At 44.2% G+C, this 20507-nt stretch overlaps 2 protein-coding genes across 4 annotated transcripts; both read left to right on the top strand.

The window, feature by feature from the left end:
- Window positions 1–286: 286 nt before the first annotated feature.
- Window positions 287–9964, top strand: sufu (suppressor of fused homolog (Drosophila)). 2 transcript variants are annotated; one of them, XM_071903945.2, is made up of 13 exons: window positions 287–626; window positions 974–1108; window positions 1494–1630; window positions 3004–3146; window positions 3871–3956; window positions 4596–4668; window positions 5425–5581; window positions 5786–5888; window positions 6103–6141; window positions 6326–6460; window positions 7849–7987; window positions 8084–8152; window positions 8248–9964. In XM_071903945.2, the coding sequence occupies exons 1-13, from the start codon at window positions 478–480 to the stop codon at window positions 8335–8337; spliced, it is 1455 nt and encodes a 484-aa protein (XP_071760046.1). In that variant the 5' UTR covers window positions 287–477; the 3' UTR covers window positions 8338–9964. The 2 variants fall into 2 exon arrangements, with proteins under 2 accessions (XP_071760046.1, XP_071760054.1); XM_071903953.2 differs by lacking the exon at window positions 6103–6141.
- Window positions 9965–10668: 704 nt separating this feature from the next.
- trim8a (tripartite motif containing 8a) lies at window positions 10669–20507 on the top strand. Of its 2 annotated transcripts, none has more exons than XM_071903974.2 (7): window positions 10669–10925; window positions 11683–12286; window positions 17520–17615; window positions 18126–18359; window positions 18565–18596; window positions 18710–18825; window positions 19010–20507. In XM_071903974.2, the coding sequence occupies exons 2-7, from the start codon at window positions 11717–11719 to the stop codon at window positions 19663–19665; spliced, it is 1704 nt and encodes a 567-aa protein (XP_071760075.2). In that variant the 5' UTR covers window positions 10669–10925; window positions 11683–11716; the 3' UTR covers window positions 19666–20507. The 2 variants fall into 2 exon arrangements, with proteins under 2 accessions (XP_071760075.2, XP_078144946.1); XM_078288820.1 differs by having other exon boundaries at window positions 10669–10921.

Here is a 20507-nt window from a genome sequence, read left to right on the forward strand (position 1 = left end):
AACAAACTGCTGATAGTTATCTAAAAAAAATGTAAGAACTGCTACAACAATAGCCCGGCTCTTTCTTTGAAGGTCCATTTGGCCCCTGAAAAACTTTGGTGCCATGTCTCTGAAATCACACCTTCCTACTATCTGATTGACAATTTATTAACCAATTATCTCCATCTATAAATCTGCACAAACTTAAAACCACTTGATCATTGGCTGCAATAGCCGTCGCTCAGTGACGTCAGGTTATTCATTCAACCAATAGTTAAGTAGTATTTTGCAAAGGCTGAGCAACAGGCTTGGCCCCTGTTGAGTGTAGCACAACGATCGGGTTAAAACAGTTTTCCGTTAGACAACATTACCGTTAGAGTGGGAAGTCTTTATTATTTAGTTATAATACGTTTTTGTTGAATTGTGGGTAATTAACAGAAAGATAACTACATTTGCGTTGTTTTTCAAAGACTAACCACATCTTTTTGAGGCCGTGGCATGGATGAAGTACGGCCTACCAGTGGGGCTCAAGCCCACGGGCTAGCGTCAGTGTTCCCCCCCGGACTGCAGGCTATCTACGGGGAATGCCGGCGCCTCTACCCCGACCAGGCCAACCCGCTTCAAGTTACAGCCATTGTAAAATATTGGTAGGTGCCCCGTCCTATTACTAACCGGACACGTCGTCAAGAGTTGAGCTAACGTTACTCCAACAAGTTTGTTCAGTGATAGCTAGATGCATAACAGTTAGCAAGCTAACATTATACATCCAGCCCAGCGACGACGGCTACTTTGTTTTGGGGAGGTGTGGGATTCAGAACCAGAGTTAATTAACATCACCTTACTTTACATTTGTTCTAGTGCTCCACAGGTCTAATGATCTCCCTGGTTAGATTGCAGTCTATGTATATCAAAAGAGATGTAAACAAAGTCCAGTGACAACAAAAACGATGTGTGATCATATAACTAAATGTTTTTCGTCCTATGCTTCTCACAGGTTAGGGGGCCCAGACCCATTAGACTATATCAGTATGTACCGGAATATGGGCTGTCCAGCCCAGGACATCCAGGAACATTGGCACTATGTCAGCTTTGGACTGAGTGACCTGTATGGGGACAATAGAGTTCATGAGTAAGTACTCTATAGCTCTGACTTGCACTTGAACAGGGAAGGGGAGTCTAAAGAAACTGGGAGAGTGTGATCATTTTTGTTTGATGTGCAGGTCTTCAGCTTTTTAAATGTAATTGGGATGTTTTTTTTACATTCTGCAAAGCCAGAGCTATCAGTGATCTTGCATTATTCTTGTTCCGAGTATGCTAAATACTTATGTTAGGAGCCCTCTCTCAGTAGGAGACCACCTAGAGAGATTCAGTGTTAATGAGTGATCCTCTCTTTTATTCTACAGCATTCTGTTGATTTTGACAAGCTTGCTTCACAACACAGAAGAGAGAGGGAATAGTGTAGCAGCTGTTGTTTTGTTTACACACTTAACACTTTCCCACTGTGTGTGTGTCAGATTCACAGGGGCAGAGGGATCCAGTGGGTTTGGCTTTGAGCTCACCTTTAGACTGAAGAGAGAGGTGGGAGAGACGGCACCACCAACCTGGCCGGCTGAACTCATGCAAGGCTTGGCTCGTTACGTGTTCCAGTCAGGTAAGACACACCAGTATGTGCATCACTGTATTTGAAAAACCCAAAGTGGCACTCCTCTATCTTTTATGGTTTCGACTGTAGTAAGCTACATACTACAAACATTATGAAAGCAATACATTTTGGAACTGATCACCTCCACCACCATCCATCTCAACATTTTGTCTCATATTCAGTTGTAAAATCACTCAATACTAGATTAAATGACTTGTTAAGGTGGATTTTTTGTAGGGATATGGTAGGGACGAGAATTTGTGCACTTGTGTGTGTTATTGATAAGGGAAATAATTTCATTTTGAATGTAATTTATTTAACCTTCAAACTGGAAAATTTGTGACAAAGACTCATGACTTGTGTGGTTGATTTTAATAACAGTTTAATAGTCTAGTAAATGATTTATCTGCACTGGTCATGATACAACAATTCCCTTGTGGCCGCTGCTGCCATGCCACCTATTCATGTCTTTGCTTTACAGAAGAATGTGTTCTTTGTAAAGGCACCTTGTAAAGCCATTGGTACACAGAGACATACATGAACAGAAGAGTGTGCTGCAGGCTATAGGAATAGGCTTAATACGTCGCCCTTGTGTTTGTCAGAGCTCTGGGCATTGCCAGGAAGTCTAATTTCCCCTGTCTTTCCCTTTACCCTCTTAATAGGATTGTTTTTACCAGTGCAAAACAAGAGCACCGTTGTAGTGTTTGTCATTTGTGAATGTGTACTCTGTATGTGTGTGAGAGAAATGGGTATACACTGTGCTGTTAAGTTGCTTAAACCCTCCAGTCGTGTATATAATGTATACATTAAAGGGTGGTCGAGGAGGGAGGGGTGTATTTAAAAGCCATCCAGGGAGAGAAGAAGGCCATTCTCTCCAGGCTCGGCTCCCCTCTCCTCTCCTCTCCTCTCCTCACCCCCCACCCCTTCTCTACTCTCCAGCTGGGGTCAATTTGCGCGTGGGTGGGCTGGGCCCCTGAGCTAAATGAATGCTGATTCCTGGCCATCTCTCCCCTCTCTTTTCTCCTGCAGCAAATCTGGACTGGGTGCATGTTACCTCCCAAGCAGATGGATTCCTCAGACAGAAACTTAGTTTTCTACTTTCTCTCTCCATTTGGGTCTCTATTTCTCTCTCTCTCTTACTCACTCTCATTCTCTTGCTGATCTGTGTCCCCTCTCTTCCTCTTAACTTTCCAGCAGTAATTCTGTACTGGCAAATGAGGTGAATTAGGAGAGAAAGAGTGCTCCTGAGCGGTGGCTCAAGCCAGTGACCCAAATGCACTCTGCAAAGGAACACTCCTGGAACAGAGTATTCTAGACAACTTGAAAAGCCTTTTTTTTTTTTAATTTCGAAGTTCATGTCTGCTCTTTCCTCTCTTCTACAGAAAACACATTTTGCAGTGGGGACCACATATCGTGGCACAGTCCGCTGGACAACAGTGAATCTCGCATCCAGCACATGTTGCTAACAGAGGACCCACAGATGCAACCAGTTCAAACTCCATTTGGCTCAATCAGCTTTCTCCAGGTGAGGACAATATGTGATATTCACGTAGTGTAAACAGCTACGCGTCAGGCACTTCCAGGTTCTTCTTTACTGCTAACTTGAAACCAGTGTAAGACTACACTAGAGCAAAATGACTGAAAAATGTGTTTGGCAGTGTAAAGGAGGTTTTCAAGGGGAAATGGACTGGGATTCTTTCAGTTTTAGCAATGATGTGCTGCTGCTGGCTTGATAAGCTTGCCGAAGGGCCCTTTTCACGTTGGAATTGGGAAAGACTGGCATTCATCGAATCATCACCATGTTCGGAAGACACTAGTCAGTAGATAATGTACACATTTTTTCTCACAGATTGCAGTTAAGAGGAACTACATTAGCTACAACTCACGTTAGCTCACATGCTAACTGAATGCCACCTAACCTGATTTATATAGCTGACTAAACTTATTCATATTTAGCCATCCATCTAGGTTAGGTTGAGTGGCATTCGGTTAACATGGTAGATAATGTGAGTTGTAGCTAACACCGATAGAAAGACTACAGCAGACATAGCTAATCTAACTAAGATCCTCTTACCTACAAGCTGCGAGAAAAATAAGTAAATTATCTACTTACTTGAGACAAAGTGTCTTCCACAATCATGGTGATGATTTCAGATTGATTTAACAGTTGATTTATCAATAAAATAGTAATGGTTGAAGATTTTGTAATCCAGCCCACACCCTCACATGCTCCGTTCTGTCTCCTATAGATTGTGGGTGTATGTACGGAGGAGCTACAGGCAGCCCAGCAGTGGAACGGCCAGGGCATCTTGGAGTTGTTGCGTGGAGTCCATGTGTGAGTAGAACTGCACATCAACACACAAACACTGCAAGGCATCATCAGGCTTTTTAAGTGCATTTGTGAGGAACAATTGTGAAATTACATCAGACATAGCCATGTCTCCTGCGTGCGACCAACTCGCAAGCCTTGATTGTCTGGGATTGATCTTTTTGCTTAAAAACAAATGAGAATTCACTTAATGATTTGATACAGTATTAACTCTTCAGCACATAGTGACTGAACCAGTCAAAACCAGGTTATAAAGCGGATGTGAATGGAGTTGCCAAATATAACCTACTTTATTATCTATTGTAGCACATTCTTTATCTTTATTCTTTATCCAGGTGATATTGCACAATGATGCATTCTAGGAACAACATTCATTTCAACAGGCAACATACTAGTTCAGTAGACCGCGTACTTGTTACTGTGTGTGACGCAATCGGACCAAAATATTGATGCCTCCAGACTTTTAGACTGGTGTCACCAACTACAAATGTTGGTGCCACCAGTCTAAAAGTCTGGAGCCCTTCATAATACATCCATTGTTGTGTGAAACAAACAGAGTTCTTACTTGTTCATTTATTAACTTGGTGTGAGGGACTTGAGGTTAACACCATGTGAGACTTATGTGAATGATTTTCCTGTGTGCAGTGCTGGTGGCCCTTGGTTGATCACAGACATGAGGAGAGGGGAAACCATTTTTGACATCGATCCACACCTACAAGTAAGGCTTTGTTAAGTTCTGCAGACTTGGCAGAGGGCAGTTTGTCATATTTATACAAGGGGAGATAAATTATATTCCCTGTTCCACAGCTGTTAATTGTTTGTGTATGATACTTTGTCGAGAACAAAGTCTATATTCAGTTATAGCACTCAATTAGCTGTGTACCACCCCAGAGTTGGAAAATTGCCCCCACAGCTGGAACAAGTACAGATTCTGTACAGTCTCACAGTGCATACTTGGTGGTGACATATAGACCTAAATAATGATCAGTTTATGTGATCATATATTATAAAATACTAGAGTATGAACATCAAAGATTATCACATTGTGTGACGTCATCAAAATTACATTAGAGGAGTATTACAGGAATTGGAAAAATTGGATTTGAAGTTTAAGTGCTATGACCAAAACAATTACAGTTTCAGCACAATTGTCCATATATCATGGTATAAATAGCCAAATAAAAAAACATTTGTAAACTGCAACACCAACTGGAACTGATCCTGTATGGGACCCAGGAGCAAACCTGGGTATCAGAAGCAAAATAACCCCTACCCTTCACATCTATAAAATATTTTAAAGAGAACACTATATAGACGGTTTATTTTTCAAGAACTTGCAGTTTATTTGACTCAGTTTATTTGAGCAGTATTTAGAAGCCCCTGTTGTTTCAGCAGTCTTGATGCGACGTCTTCTCACTTCTCATGTTTGTGTGAGCTAGTGTTAATGATTGCGTATGTGTGTTGCTCATCCAAGCAGGAGAGAGTGGACCAGGGCATCGAGACAGAAGGCTCCAACCTGAGCGGGGTCAGCGCCAAGTGTGTGTGGGACGATCTGAGTCGACCGCCAGAGGATGAAGAGGACAGCAGATCCATCTGCATAGGATCACAGCCGCGGAGGCTCTCAGACAAAGGTACGCTAAGTCCCTAAGGAGCAGGTCAGAGGCAGGCGAGCCAAAGCCAAGGCAGCAGATCCCCTAATGAAGACTGAGCAGATTCAAGAAAGCTTAAATAATGTGTACACAGGGGTTCTGGCCTCATGCTGCCAACGGTGCATGATGGGATAATTCCATGGTGATCTTGTGGTGTGTGTGTGTGTGTGTGTGCGCGCTTAACAGACACAGAGCAGATCAGGGAGGCCCTGAGGAAAGGACTGGAGTTCAACAGCAAGGCAGCACTACCACCCATCAGCAGCCAGAGACAGAGCCATGAGAAACCTCAGTGAGTGTCCTCCCACACACCAACACACACACACACACACATAAAGTCACACTCACCTCGCTTCACCTCAGCGCAAGGGCTACATACGGATAATTCTCTCCAACATGTGCAGTGACTCAGAGCCCAGCCGGCGTCTGAACTGTTATCACGCCTGTTTCTTAGCTACCAGCACAATATGGCAGATTGTAGCTATTCCTTTGTGATTTTTCCATAGACAATCATTGGGCCATTTGCAGAGCCAGCAGTATCAAAGGTAAGAGCACTCTGCGAGGAGTTGTGAAATTTGTTTCTGCCCACTTGCAGACAAAGGCCAAGGACCTGCCATTTTCCGTCACAGAGTAGTTGTTTTCCAAACAGCCATCCTCTCTTTTCTGACTATCATTTTCTCTCTGTGTCTCCTCCCACTCTTCCTTTTCTCTTCTTTGTCTGTTTCTCAGGAGTCGGAAAGACAGTTTGGAGAGTGAGAGCTCAGCAGCCATTGTTCCTCATGAGTTGGTGCGAACACGACAATTGGAGAGCGTCCATCTGAAATTCAACCAGGAGTCAGGCACACTGCTGCCCCTCTGCCTGCGGTACGGCGCCATTATTTCTCTCCCACACACACACCATATTTTCCCTAAAGACAGACAGATAAATAATAGTCCAAATGAATGGGCATACAAGGACTTCTTTTTTAATCTTTCACCAGTATGTGCATGGATGTATTAAATTATAGGCTTATGTAACATTATCCTGATAAGATTTTGTACTACTAATAAGGTTTTGTACTATTTATATGAACCTATTTGAAAACAAAATTTGGGATTATTCTAAACATCAAACAAACATGATTCATACCACCTGATTTTGACAAATGGAAAAACACCGAAGCATTTTTTTTTTCTTTTTCAACTCTCCCTTTCACTCCACTTAAGTGTCATGAAGGTATTGTTAGTGTGTCCGATGCTATTTTAAGTGAAGAAAATAACAATGTTTTCAAAATGCAAACCACCTTGACTGAAAATAAGCATAAATTGTAACATGAACTGGGGCACAGAATAATGTATGCATCCATGCATTCATTGTTGATCACCTATAGCTTGCAGGAAAGAGATGTAAAGTGGCCTCCTGCTGTTTATGCTAAGTAAGCCTAAGAAAGGGGATTTATGTTCTGCTAGACAACATGTGTTTGGCTTTTAATTTTAAAGAGTGGAAAGGAGCCTGCACCCTGTCACAACAAAAACAATGTACATACAGAGGCTTATGGCACAAAAAGAAAGAAAAATTGAATATATGAAGTGCTATGGTGACAAAAAACTGAGAACAAAGATATTGCAGTTTAGATTAGATCATCGGATTTCTGCTCTTTGCTTCTTGATATGCTATATGTCGTGGAATTTACACACCTGTAGCTGATGATTATCTGGACTTTGTTTTAAAGAGTGCTGGCACACTGCTATTTCTTTGGTTCATTTTTACAATGCAAAACACAGCAGTTACTGTCTAATATGAACTATGGAATTTTGATAAAACGTTTCTCTGGTGGCGCTTCTCTCTACAGCCGGGAGACGAGGATGAACCTGCTTTATGTAATCGCTGTCTCTGTGGGAAAGAACAAGGCCACAGTCATCTCACAGAGAGGCCTTTGTGTGCGAGAGGGAAGATAGACAGAGAGGGAGAGATGTGCAGGGAGTTAAGAGTGAGAACAGTATAAAGGGCCCAAGTATGAGATACCTGCACAGGATCTGAGTTTGATTACGTCAAATGCCGCCTACAGACTGTGTGACTTTTAAAATCCAAACAGGCTGTGAAAGTGAAAAGAATTTCACACTAAACAGAACTTAGCAGATTTCAGTTCTCTCTATCATATGGGTGCTCAAATCTGGAGATGAGCTAGGGACAGGAATGGCACATTTGACAAGGAGGAGCATGATGTACTGCAAATCTCATGGAGCGCTCACCTATCCACTGTCTTTTACAGCGGCCGGCTGCTCCACGGGAGACACTTCACTTACAAGAGTATCAATGGAGACACGGCCATTACCTTTGTGTCTACAGGAGTTGAAGGAGCCTTTGCTACTGAAGAGCATCCATATGCAGCCCATGGCCCCTGGCTTCAGGTACACACACACACACACACACACACAAATGGTCTCCATGCGGTGCTTTCATAGTTAATGTATGTATTTGACTGACTGCTCTCCCTCCTCCTTAAGATATTGTTGACTGAAGAGTTTGTGGAGCAGATGCTTGGGGATTTACAGGAGCTTAACACTCGCGAAGAGGTGGGTTAAACCTCCTTTATATTTTCACAAGTTAAGTTTTGGTTTTGTTCAACTTCACATTTTAAGTACCTTGTATTTCCTTTCTGTTTTTATAGACAAAGTTACCAAAGGAGTACAGTTGGCCAGAGAAGAAGCTGAAGATCTCTGTCCTACCAGACTCTGTGTTTGACAACCCACTGCAGTGAGACAGGGACTATATATACACACACACACACAAACACACTACTTTATCCTTGTGTCCTTACATACATCTCTGTCCTGACTGAGAACACACTATCAAAAACACACGTAGACACACACTCCCAGACGAGACTATCATGAACATGAGACGTCCCAGGACAACCATGGACCCTGGGCTGTCAAGGGGCTCAGATCTCTCTTGCATTCCCCCACTGGACGGCCAGAGACTGCCTCACTCATAAAGACTATCAGATTATACTGCGCTGGTGACACCTATGGAAGATTCTGGATGATCCAATATAGAGGGTTGATCTGAAGACTGTTGATTATTAATGCATTCTCAGCCTAGCCCCACTGTTTACAACGTCGCTCTGAGGCTTGAATGTTTTGGAAAATGTTCAGTCAACCTCAAACCTGCCTCTCCAGATGGTTGACCTGGTGGAGCAGTCATTATTGGTGACATGCTAGCCGTAGGGCGTAATAGGATGTTGTCATTCCTCCAATAAAGCCTGCCAAGGTCTCAGGTCTAAGACACACTACAGAAGACATCACTAATGGAGTTAGGAATTTGAGTTAAGATCACCAGACAGGCAAAATAAAATAGTCCCAAGCAATAACTGGGTTGCACTCCTCAAAATGTCAAGTTATATTTATTCCAGTGGCCATAGTAAGGGCAGAAAAGCCACCCATTGAACCTTTTTAACGGTGTTCTTTTCAAATTAGTTTTTATGTATAGTATTTTCAAATGCTGGACATTTCTCTTTTATGTGTTTATGGTCATACCAAAGTTATAGCAGTTGACACTCTGCTGCCAATGCTGTCTGTGTGTCATATGCATCATGATTCTGTGATGTTGACGTGACAGACTGAACTTTTATTCCTTACCTGCTTTTGTCTGGGATAAACAAGCATTTGAACTGTTTTCTCATATCTGTCAAATATTACAGGTACAACCACCTTTTTTCCCCCTGTGCCAAGAACGAGCAATATTTTTGAATGTGTTTTATTGCAATTTTGTTGAGCTTGATGTCTGTTTTAATGTCATGAAATGACATAAGTTGATCTTTCAGAAGGTTTTTTTTTTAGTACAGGCTGAACAGAGCAATTGTCAAGGTCCACTATACATGTTCAAAGACTTCTTAATGGCAATCCATGTTCAGTATCCTCTCTCAAATGTTGTCTCCAGTGGCCACATAAATATGAAATTTATTTTCTGAATTGCTTTTCCCTATCAGTAGGACTTGCTTGGAAGTGAGTTAGAGTAAAATTCCTCAGTGCCTTGAGTTGAAAAGGACCATGCATTCTGTGGACTGTTCATGCTGCCTACAGCTGGATTATTAAGATACATCACTTTGAATCAAGGCTGCTGTATTCAATGAGTTTTTCTGATACTGCCATTGCATTCCATGTTTGTTAACCACAGAGCAAAGACTACTTCAACTACAGTGTCCTCTTACAAAAAAATACTCGTCCAACATGTGTTGGCACATCTTATTTTTGTTTGTCTTTTTTATTCAGAGTGACAACGTAAGAAGTTTTGAGGGCATTCATACAATATTTTGTAATTACTGTCTTATTTCACTGATCTGCCTGTTTGTCTGTAATCCCAAGTGCATTAAAGGTTATAGATATTTACACAGTAAAGCTGGAACAAGACTGACTTATTAATTACACTGACACCACACTATTGCAAGAATACAAAGGACCCTCTTTCTATACTATATATTGTGCATAGTAAGTTATAGCATCCCACTATGGTAGTAGTGTGTGGATGAGATTTGTTATTTGGTGATATAAAGGCAGCAATAATTTCGTATGTACCCACAAGTGCATTCTCTCGCTGTGTGTATGGGAACAAAGGAGGGGTTCCTAAACTTTTCATGCATGGGCCCCCATATAGTTGCATATTAGCTCACAGATCACCATTTGATCAAATTGATCTCAGACCCCCATCTAAGAAGATTTTTTGTGGGTTATATATGATTTCGTGGAAACTGCATATTTGCCTACGCTGTAGGTAGACAGGTATTCAAAATATTGCCAAATTCATACATTTTTCATATGCAATTATTTAAAAAGAAATGGTGAAATAACATTGTTTCTCAAAGTGTTGCGGACCCCAACAATGCCCTCACGGGCCCCTGGGGGTCCAGTCCCAGCCAGGACCCCACTTTAGGAACCACTGATCAAAAAGGTGACTATAGTCAAATGTATCCTGGTCATTTACAATCTCTCCGGTAGAGTTTGCTGTGCCCGTTCCCTTCCCCTTTTCCCTTCGGCTCCTCCCCGTTTATGTATCAACTCTCTGACGGGTCACGTTATAGGAGGGGGGCAGTCGGTGCGAGAGCAATGGGCTCCCTCCCGAGTTACATTCTGCCTGGGCGAACCTTTAAATATTAGTCAAAGAGTCCATGGGAAAACAAAACCAGCCGAATAACAGCGAGGGACACTCTGATAATCCCGGCGCTGAGCTGTCGGACAGCCGGCTCTAATCTAACCAAAGGACCTGGGATCTCATCGCGGGGTTGATGCGAAGCGCTACGGCATTATAGGTGCACCGGACTCTGCCGACGACATGGAAAATAAATAGTTGGTAACGTTGCTTTTTATTTAATAGAATTAATCTAAAATGGCTGATTAGGCTGCTCAAATTGATTATTAACAGTATAGTCAGCAGTGAGGTCGTGTTAAAGAAAATGTAGCGTAGTGTGACATTTTATTGGGCAAAACTAGTCCCGTTTCCACAGTGTTATTCTGTAAGCAAGTTGTCACTTGCTTTAAAACGCCACAACGCAAGCCTGTGTCGCGCTGTTGTGACTTTAACAAGAATTCAGCCCTAACGAGAAATCAATATAATTTTCCTATAATATACTATTAGGGATTAAAGTGAATCTGATGTATTCAATAGGGAGTTTACAGCGGTATTCCGGTCTCTTGCCACTATAGGATTCTGTGGTAGAATGTTTGTCTTTGTAGTTTCAGGACCAGGCTACTGCACTTCGTTTGGGAATTTGCTGCCGCTTTGAATATGAACTGTTACCTGTTTGATTAGAGCCGTCGCCTACTAACGCAAGATTTGCTATTATTGTCAGTAAGTTGCCAGTAAGCCTTTACTGCAACTGAGTTTCGTCACCTGTGAGCGGGCTGTTTGGCCCAAAGCTGTCTGTACCAACTCGGACGAGATGTAAGTAAGGTAGAAACCAGAGTAGACTAGGGCAATTTTCTCTTTCTCTCTTTCTCGTGATGTCTTTTTTTTTTTTTTTTTTGAGGAGGATTATATTTCAAAAGGAGCTCACTACAGAAATCAGCTACTCATATTCTGAAACTAATTGTCAATTTTCTCCCTTCAGACACAGGACATCCATTTGGACTGAATTAGAAGTCATGGACGAGAGATGGAAAAACTGCTTTGAAGAGGAACTTCTGTGTCCTATTTGCCTGAATGTTTTTGATGAACCCATTCAGCTGCCATGCAAGCACAACTTCTGCCAGGGTTGCATCTCCGAGGCCTGGGCCAAAGAAGCCGCAGCAGTCCGCTGTCCCGAGTGCAACCACGACTACGAGCAGAAGCCCACGCTCGAGAAGAACATTAAGCTCGCCAACATAGTGGAACAGTTTAACGCTCTGAACACTGAGAAAGTCCCCGCTGTACTGCACTGTGTCCTCTGCAGACGGGGCCCCCCGCTGCCTGTGCAGAAGGTCTGTCTGCGCTGCAAGGAGCCCTGCTGCCAAACTCATATCCAGACACACCTGCAGCAGCCATGCGCAGCCCCGGGACACCTGTTAGTCGATGTGGAGGAGCTGAGGGCCTGGACCTGCCCGAAGCATGAGGAGTACAGGCTGCTCCACTGTGAGGAGGAGCAGGTGGCTCTATGTCCGTTCTGCTGTATCTCCCGCTGCACTAGCCAAAGACACACAGTCTGCGACGTGGATACACAGCGCACACAGATGCAGGTAGGTAAACTGCACCCTGCCCAGTGAGCAATGAAACCTGCACACACACTCAGTCACTCACTCACTCACTCACTCACTCACTCACTCACCTGCTCGTACCGACTGACCTAAAACTATCAACTCAAAGGCAGGTGGCTGTCAAAGGATTCGGCAAATAGACTTCACTCCCTCTATCTGTCCACCATTCTTGTTAATCCTCCCTTTCTCCCGTGGAATTTAGTTTGAATGTCGGGGGAAGCAAGCACTTCTCGCAGTTCACCAGTCTATAAAGGCTCCCTCTCCTTGCCTCCTCCTTTAATCTTAACTGATGTGAAAGGACTGGACAGGTGAAAGCCGCCCCCCAGGGTACATGGATAGGGCATACACACGCACGTACACATACCGCACACACATGCATGCACACATTACACATTGCTCCTGACCTTGATCATACCACCCACTCCATACCACGCCTTCACATTACCAGCCCTATGCCCTCGGGTAGGCTAAGTGCTGTGATGCAATCTGTAGCCACCGGAAATGATGATTACATGCTGTGGGGGCGGTTCCACATCAGAATGTAGTCTGGTTTGTTCATGCAAGTCTCTAATCAGTTCTGGTAATGGTTTCAGGATTATTTATCAATAAGCGAATATATACTGGCAAGTGCTCAGAGTCTGTTTAATGGATTAACTTAACTGCTGATCAGAAAGTAATAGCATACAAGTAGCATGGAATTACACAGTATATGAATCTTGACACTGACACATACATCTCATCGGCGAACAACTTTAGAAAATTCTGCTTGAACCATTCATGGGAGGAAGAGTGTGAGATAGTGAAATGATGGGGGAGATAAAGGCAAAAAAAAAGAAGGGAGAAAAGAGAGAGAGATTCTACTGTATGTGTGTAAGTCCAACTGGCCACAGGTGAATAATGATCTGGCTTGGCCGGCCTGGCCTCAGGATGCATGGAGGAATGCTTCTTGCATAAGGCCAACGTGTCATGGCTCTAACTGTAGTCACCGCTTGGCTAAAGGGAGAGAGAGAGATGCCTCAGATTCTATGTTTCATTTCAGTTTGCTCTCTTTTCACAAGTCTAATATAAGTGGCAAGGTGTGATTCAGCCGCCCACTGTTCTTCCCTGTTCGTCCCTATCAGATCTGTGGATGGGCGGGAGTGAGAATCAGATTACTTTTAGCATCTGTCATGTTGCGGTCTTGTTGATATGGTGATGGTCGTGTTATTCTACTTCAGAATGGTATGGACGCGTGCAGCATTTCTTTCCAGTGTGTGGATCACAAAGTTCTAAATCTCTTAAAGTCTTTATTGCAACTGTTGCTCCGGTTCAAAGCTATTATTGGGACAAAAGCTGTCTGTTCAGCCCTTTCCACAGCTGCTCTCCACACACACACACACACACACACACACACACACACACACATATTTCTGTTCTTTCACAACTGTCTGTTCGTAGGGTAAATCGAGTCATCCAGGAGTCAGAGTTCCTGGCAGCAGCCTCTCCCTGCTCCTCCTCCTCCCCTGCCTGTGGCACAAGGGGAAGGGTGGGTGGACTGGGTTGGGTTGGGCCTAGAGGTGTTCCTCTTCTGTCCCTTAAAAAGGGTGTGGGCCTCCTACCTGCCCCCCCCCCCCCCCCCCCCCCCCTGTTAGCCTCTGCTGTGTGCAGGGACTTGAGCAGGCAGTTGCTCTGACAGAAGGGCTCTCTGCTTTACATACAGTCGGTTCTTTTCAGTTAACAGTGTCCATGCGAGGACCCGCACACACAGAATGAAGTCTAATATTGATCAACATGGCATCAACCGAGAAGTTGGGCTTTAGCGTACACTGGGACATTTGTTCAAGTAATTTGAGGCCAAAGTTTCTTCTCATTGCTCCTTACTGTGAGGTTGTTCTCCTCGGAGGAGCTGTGGTCTATTTTGGTGAATGGATTTGAATTCCCCTGGCAGCACTCTAGCTGCTTATGTGATAAACAAAGAAGGAACGACCAATGTTGCTATGTTCATATCTTTGGTTATCTTTGGCTCTTTGGCTCTCAAGCAAGACTTTCACAGTGACCTTCAGTAGGCATACTCATAATTTCAGCAGGAAAAAGGAAGAGTAATATAATAGTAATTTCATCCCTGGGACAGGCGGAGGAGGAGCCCACCCACACAACCTCACCTTGGTTTTCTCAGGAACCCCAGCAGGAAACCATTGCTCATGGAAGCTCTGCTATTTGCTGCTTTTGGTATCTGGGTTTGAGTGAGTCAGTTCCCCAGAATGCTGAGGGCAGTCCAATGACATCAGACGTGGGGAATAGTTGTCAGTTGATTGTGAAAGAGGCTCTCTGTTCATTGAGCCCGAGGCTCTTCATTTAAACATGAGCTTCCTGGCAACCCGCGGGTGTCTGGATGCCTAAATAGGACAGTGGGGAAAGTGATCATTGGCGGGTTTAATCTTGATAAAGGTAGGCTTTCACGCTGCTACAGAAAGATCAGCAACCAGACAGTTCCGAATGTTCCCCTCTTGCTATTTCAGGCGCACAACAAGACAAAGGGGGAATTGGAGGAAACATGGCAAAATGAGGAAGATAGTAGAGCGGAAGCATCCAGGCACAGACAAGCTGTGGCCATGATGTGAGGCCAACTCGCTTACAGCAGTTCACGGAAAGCAGCATTTTATGACTATAGCAATAACCCGGGAAGATGTTCTTTGTTGGTACGACAATGATACCAGGGGTGTGAGGCACAGCCAAGCTTTTATACAATGTTTTATACAATGGTTACCAATGCATGTGTACTGTCTGAAAAGTTTTTTCAAAGCCGCATACGTACATTCAAATAAAAAACAGGAGAAAACGAGAAAGACAATCAACTAACTCCCTGGTTACCACAAGAGTTAGCATGGAAGCCTATAAAGGATGGCTCATTCTTTATGGGAATTATCAGCACAGTTGTAATACGTCTTTGACCAATCAGATTGCTTGGCTTTTGTATATAGGAAGATATATACAGTGTGGTAGATGTGGTAGAGATGCAGGACATGTGTCATGAGTGTGTGACATAGGATTACATTAATATTGATGTATGATATGCACTGACCTCACTTAGAGACAGGGTGACAGACTAGGTTTGGAAGAGGGGTTTAGGAAATCGATATTGATAAATATCAAGTGACATAAAGAGAGAGGGGGAGTGAATACTAGAAGTGGTTATGAGAGAGTGAGTGGGAGGGTAAGAAGAGAAGAACAGTAGAGGAATAGCCTCCCTGGGACTGTGGCTGGTACTCTGCACCCCTCGATTTGGATGTGATTTGTCCTCAGTCCTTGCCGGGCCTTCTGACAAACAGGGCTAGAGGGAAAATAGTTGAGCGTTTATTTTTGAATCACATTTGACAACTCAGTTTCTGTCCATGGAAACCAAAGAATGCCCTGCAAGTGCGAGCTATTCATTATATTCCACCAAGGTACAAATTTAACAACACAGCCTAACAAAAAAGGCTAATTAAAGGCAGGTTTATTGCCCCAGTAGAAAAGACGTGAGAACAGCTAGAAAGCTCTAAAACACAGGCATTTTATGTTGCGGGGCCTCAAACGCTAAGGTAAGTCCCCATCTCCCGTTCTCACACTGTGGAGATTTCAGTACCACAAAGCATACGGTAATATGCATTCTTGATTGCTCAAGTGGGACCCCGTTAAACACATGTGGCAACGGATGCATAATCCTCTCAATTATTATTTGAAATGCAATATTTTCTTCCAAGCACTCATCAACTCAAATAACACTTTTGGTTATTATGAGGTCCCCTGCTGGTGGGAGTCTATTTCATTTGAAACTGTTGAAACAGAACAGAAAGTGGGAGAACCAGAAATGTTTTTACAGTCTTCAGCTGACAAGACTAGCCATCTTCACCGAAAAGGATTGACAGTTTCAAAGACTATGAAGAAATGCACAAACAAGCAAAAGTGGAAGGATTATTATGCATTGGCCGGTGTTTATTTCATTTGGGGTCTGATGTGTTGTTTTGTGTAGCGATGAGATGCAGTGTTGACTTGTTGTGGTAAGGCGTATTGCAGTGTGAGTTTAGTATAGTGGCTACTGGAGGAACCAGCCAGTTGTTGTCTGTAGGACTCCATGAGTGTTGTAAGCAGCTGAAGAGGCCTGTTGCTGTGATACCACAATGTAGCTACACTGAGACCCACTCACTAGAGACCGCAGGAATGTCCTTCTCTCCCTATCTCTTTTTTGTTTCTAACTTTCTCTCCGTTGCCTCCACTCTCTTTTTGTATGTCTTTCTCACTTCCATTCTGCCTCGTTCTTGGCATGTGCAAGCAGAGCCCCACAGCACTTTGCCTCCGCTCTCTTTCCCTTTCTCCCTCACACACTCGCGGGGAGGGAGAGAGCGGACCCCAGCGTTATGCACACAGACATGACAATCTGTCACTGACACAGAGGCCAATGCAAACAATGGGAGCAATGCATGTGGCAAAATGAGAAAGCAGAGAGGGGTAGTGAGACTCCCCCGCTTTTGCTCTCTCCCTCTCTCACACACACACATTAGCTTTCACATATAAATACATACACAAGCGCTTTGTTGCCATGACAGCCGCTTTTCTCTTATTTGGGCATAGTGCCTTTCCCATGCAGAAACAGTTCATTAAAAAGCCTACCTGCCCTCCCCTGTTCCTAGTTAGCTGTCAGCCTCTGACTGGAGATTGATTTCCATCTCCTGCAGTAAATGGAGAAGGATTATGTTTACTGGGTCTTTTACTGGCCTTTGGCTCTCTCTCTCTCTCTCTCTCTCGCTCCCTCTCTCTTTCTCTTCTGATTCAGCTCACAGGGGAAGTTGGCTGGTCCCAACATCAGACTGCGCTTGATGTTTCAGAATCCCTGATAAACTTAGAAATGGGAATCGGAGACATGGGAATCAGTTGGTGTGGTTTGTGTTTGCCTTTGCCGGTGCTCCCCTAATGGATGAATGCATGTGGTTGTTGCTGGCAGCTGTTGTTCCCTTGGTCTAATCAGGATTCTGGAGGAGGTTGTCTTAGTGACTCGTGAATACCAGTCAGGTCTGCTGAGGTCACAGCACAGGCCAGGTTTGTGTGAGAGTTCCTGTGTGTGTGCATGTGTGTGTTTCAGGGGTGGACTTTCTATTTTTCTACCTTCAATGTATTCTGTTATGGACAGAGGATATCTATCTATCTGTCTCATCTATCGGTCTCATCCATCTCACGTATCTATCTCATCTATCCACAGACCATGTTAATGAGGCAGCAGGAGAGACTGGATGGTCGTGTTCAGAACATCGATGAGCAGCTCAGCAAGCTGGAGTCAGATAAGACAATGATGAAGGTACGGTAACACACACTCGCACACACTGTTACAGAGACACAATGCTACATATCAGCACTGCACACCCTCTATCGTCTTTGTCCTCTGAACCAGTCATTTTACGTGGGTGCTTTAATCAAATGAGTTTCTGCTTTTGTTCACTGTTGAGAAATGAAAGGAAATTGTGATTTATCTCTGAATGGCTTTGAACGTGGCTGGTGTATTAGGTGGAAAATGTATTTCACAAAATAGCTTTCCCACGTCAATTTTAGTCTTTACAGTGCTGTTACAAAAGCATTGATTCTTCAAAGCCGGAATAGCAAACCCAGTCAATTCAGTTGAAGATTTTGTAATCTTTATAGTATAATTTATTTTGTTTTGAACCCATGTCTTTATTTGATTTCTGTTCAATAGTGTTAATAACAATTTATGTAATTTGGAGGCTATGCTGAGAGATTGCAAAAACCATCAAAAAAGACAAAGCTATTTTGCACTTGTGGGTGACATGTCTAACCTGTCTGCTCTCTATAGGACGCAGTGTCTGAACTGAAGGAGCGTGTGAGAGCCCAGTATCAGCGGATGCATGCGCTGCTAGAAGCGGACCTGAATGAAACCATGCAGCTGCTGGACAGCGCTCACAGTTTGCACCGGCAGAAGAACTCCCATCAGGCTCTGCAGCTCAAGGAGAGGCGTCAGGAAGCAGACAAACTCCTGAGCTCAGCACAGATGTTCTTCCAAAGAGCAGAGAACATTAACTTCATGAAGGTAGAAATCTTCCCCCGTTTTCTCTCTCCTCTCCTCGCATGCATGCCACACACACACACACACACACACACACGCAAAACCCTCCTGTGCTGTGAAGCCATATGTATTCCTCAGTATACCTCACATTACCGGCTCTGTTGGTGGGAGGTTTAAGAGCAGATGGAGGACCTGAATGACTCATCTGTCTTCTGATTGTCTTTTTCAGAACACAAAACCCTACCAGCTGTTAAAGGACAGGTAAGCATTTCTATTTCACTTACTGCATGAGGACTCTCTGTCACATAGTTGTACCCACTGTATGTAAGAAGCTCAGTGTATGACTGTGTGTGTGTGTGTGTGTCTTTTGTCAGGTCAAACTCGCACCTGGGCAGTGCCCTCCCGCCACACAGAGTGAGCCAGCTCAACTCTCATCATTTCCTCTCCGGACTGTCAACGAGAGAGCAGAACCTGCGCAAAATGCTGGAGGGTAAGAGAGAGGGGCGATGAGAAAATAAAGATAAGGGGGGGAAAGTGTGGTTTTAGGATGTTGAACTACAATTTGGGGGATTTAATATGGTCAGAAATAACTATGTATTATCTCTCTCTCTCTCTCTCTCTCCCCCTCTCTCTCTCTCTCTCTCTCTCTCTCTCTCTCCACTTTCCATTCTCAGAGCCATTCAGTGAGTCGCCCATTCTTCAGACTGTTCTGTCTCACAGCGGCTGCACTGGCTCCAGCGCAGGGGCTGGTCCAGGAACAGAGAAGAGGAAATACGGCATGGCTTTCCCGGAGAGTAAGCCTGGAACCTCCACCTCCCAGGATCTGGCCTCCAGTAGCAAAAAAGCCTTCGTGGCGGACCAGAGCCATCGTGGTTCCTCCTTGTATTCCTCTGGGGGCCTCTCCCAGACTCCTCACACTGGCCCCAACCCTAGCCGGGGCCTTGGCAGCTCGGCCCATCACATCGTGGGTCTGGGGTCCAGCTCTAGCCACCACTCAGGGACCATGTTCTCCCCCTTGCACTTCCCCGGCGGAGGCGCCTCTCAGCAAGCCATGCTGCCGCAGTACGAAGGGAGGAAAGTACTGATGTGCACTCTGGATAACTGCTGCTGCCCCGGAGCCGCCCCGCGCGGCCGCCCCGCTCACCCAGCACCAAACTCCTTCCCCTGGATACCTTCTCAGGAGTTTAACCCTCATGCCCAGCTGCCCTCCGGCCAGCCGCTGCAGGGTCTTTCCATGAGGGGCTTGATGGACGTCTCACAGACAGCCAGAGCCCCCGGCTTCTATGGGCTCTACGGCCAGTCCTCAGCCAAGCACTATGTAACCAGTTAATAAACCAGAACAGCAATTGCATCAGAATTTGTCCCATCTTTGTTTTTTGTTCCTTTCCCTTTTTTGGTTCGCTGAAAGATTTGTTGCCTCTGCCACCTCCTCACTTCCTATTTCTGCCTTTCTCATGCCAATTTACTCTCGCGCTCTCCTCCAAGATGACTTTATTTTAACATTCACTTGACCCTATTTTTAGGAAACGTGCCCTATTTACTTTGGTAGCACTCATCGTTTCCATGTTATGACAATAAGGGTAAATCAGTGTGTGGTTGTTCTAAATATAAAAGGCCACTGTGTAGGCTTTGGGGCTGGGTGGCTAGAGTTGTACTGGTGGTCTGGTTGGAACAAGGCTCTGGTAGTCTGGTAGCTTCAAGGCATCTGAGCCACTGACATTACCAGAGTCTGTATCTGGAATGAAACAGAATCTCTTACCACAGCAACAAAAGTAATGGTTTAATTTGAAAACCATATACCAGTCATCATTTGTGTTCTTCCTTATTTTCTGTTTCAGTTTGACTGGAAGTGCTAATGTGAATATGTAGTCTTAAATCCATTCAAGCAGGTACACCTTAAAGGAAAAACATATCCGTCATCCAAGAGCCTTGATATGGACTCCAGAGACTTTCAGTGCCTAAAGACTGTTAACTTGCTGTTATTGTACTTGGAAGTTCCTAGCTCTTGATTTCCTGTTTGCGGCTGAAAGCATGCAGGGAGCCTCTCCATGCACTCCAAAGTCCACGTGGCTTAGAAACACACTGGACTACAAATGCTTGTCAGGTTTTTCATGACTTTTTATACAGGACCAAAATCAGTGAAAATATTGAATAAACAAGCATATTATATTA

The sequence above is a fragment of the Centroberyx gerrardi genome, chromosome 15 (genome assembly GCF_048128805.1).
Source record: "Centroberyx gerrardi isolate f3 chromosome 15, fCenGer3.hap1.cur.20231027, whole genome shotgun sequence".
Lineage (NCBI taxonomy): Eukaryota > Metazoa > Chordata > Actinopteri > Beryciformes > Berycidae > Centroberyx > Centroberyx gerrardi.

Bases quoted from the DNA above. Each gene is read 5' to 3' on its own strand.
- sufu (XM_071903945.2), top strand. From the start codon at position 478: ATGGATGAAGTACGGCCTACCAGTGGGGCTCAAGCCCACGGGCTAGCG. The intron at 1,109-1,493 runs GTAAGTACTCTA...TGTGTGTGTCAG, and splicing joins GGGGACAATAGAGTTCATGA to ATTCACAGGGGCAGAGGGAT. The intron at 6,461-7,848 runs GTACGGCGCCAT...TGTCTTTTACAG, and splicing joins CTGCTGCCCCTCTGCCTGCG to CGGCCGGCTGCTCCACGGGA.
- trim8a (XM_071903974.2), top strand. From the start codon at position 11,717: ATGGACGAGAGATGGAAAAACTGCTTTGAAGAGGAACTTCTGTGTCCT. The intron at 12,287-17,519 runs GTAGGTAAACTG...ATCTATCCACAG, and splicing joins CACAGCGCACACAGATGCAG to ACCATGTTAATGAGGCAGCA. The intron at 18,826-19,009 runs GTAAGAGAGAGG...TTCCATTCTCAG, and splicing joins CCTGCGCAAAATGCTGGAGG to AGCCATTCAGTGAGTCGCCC.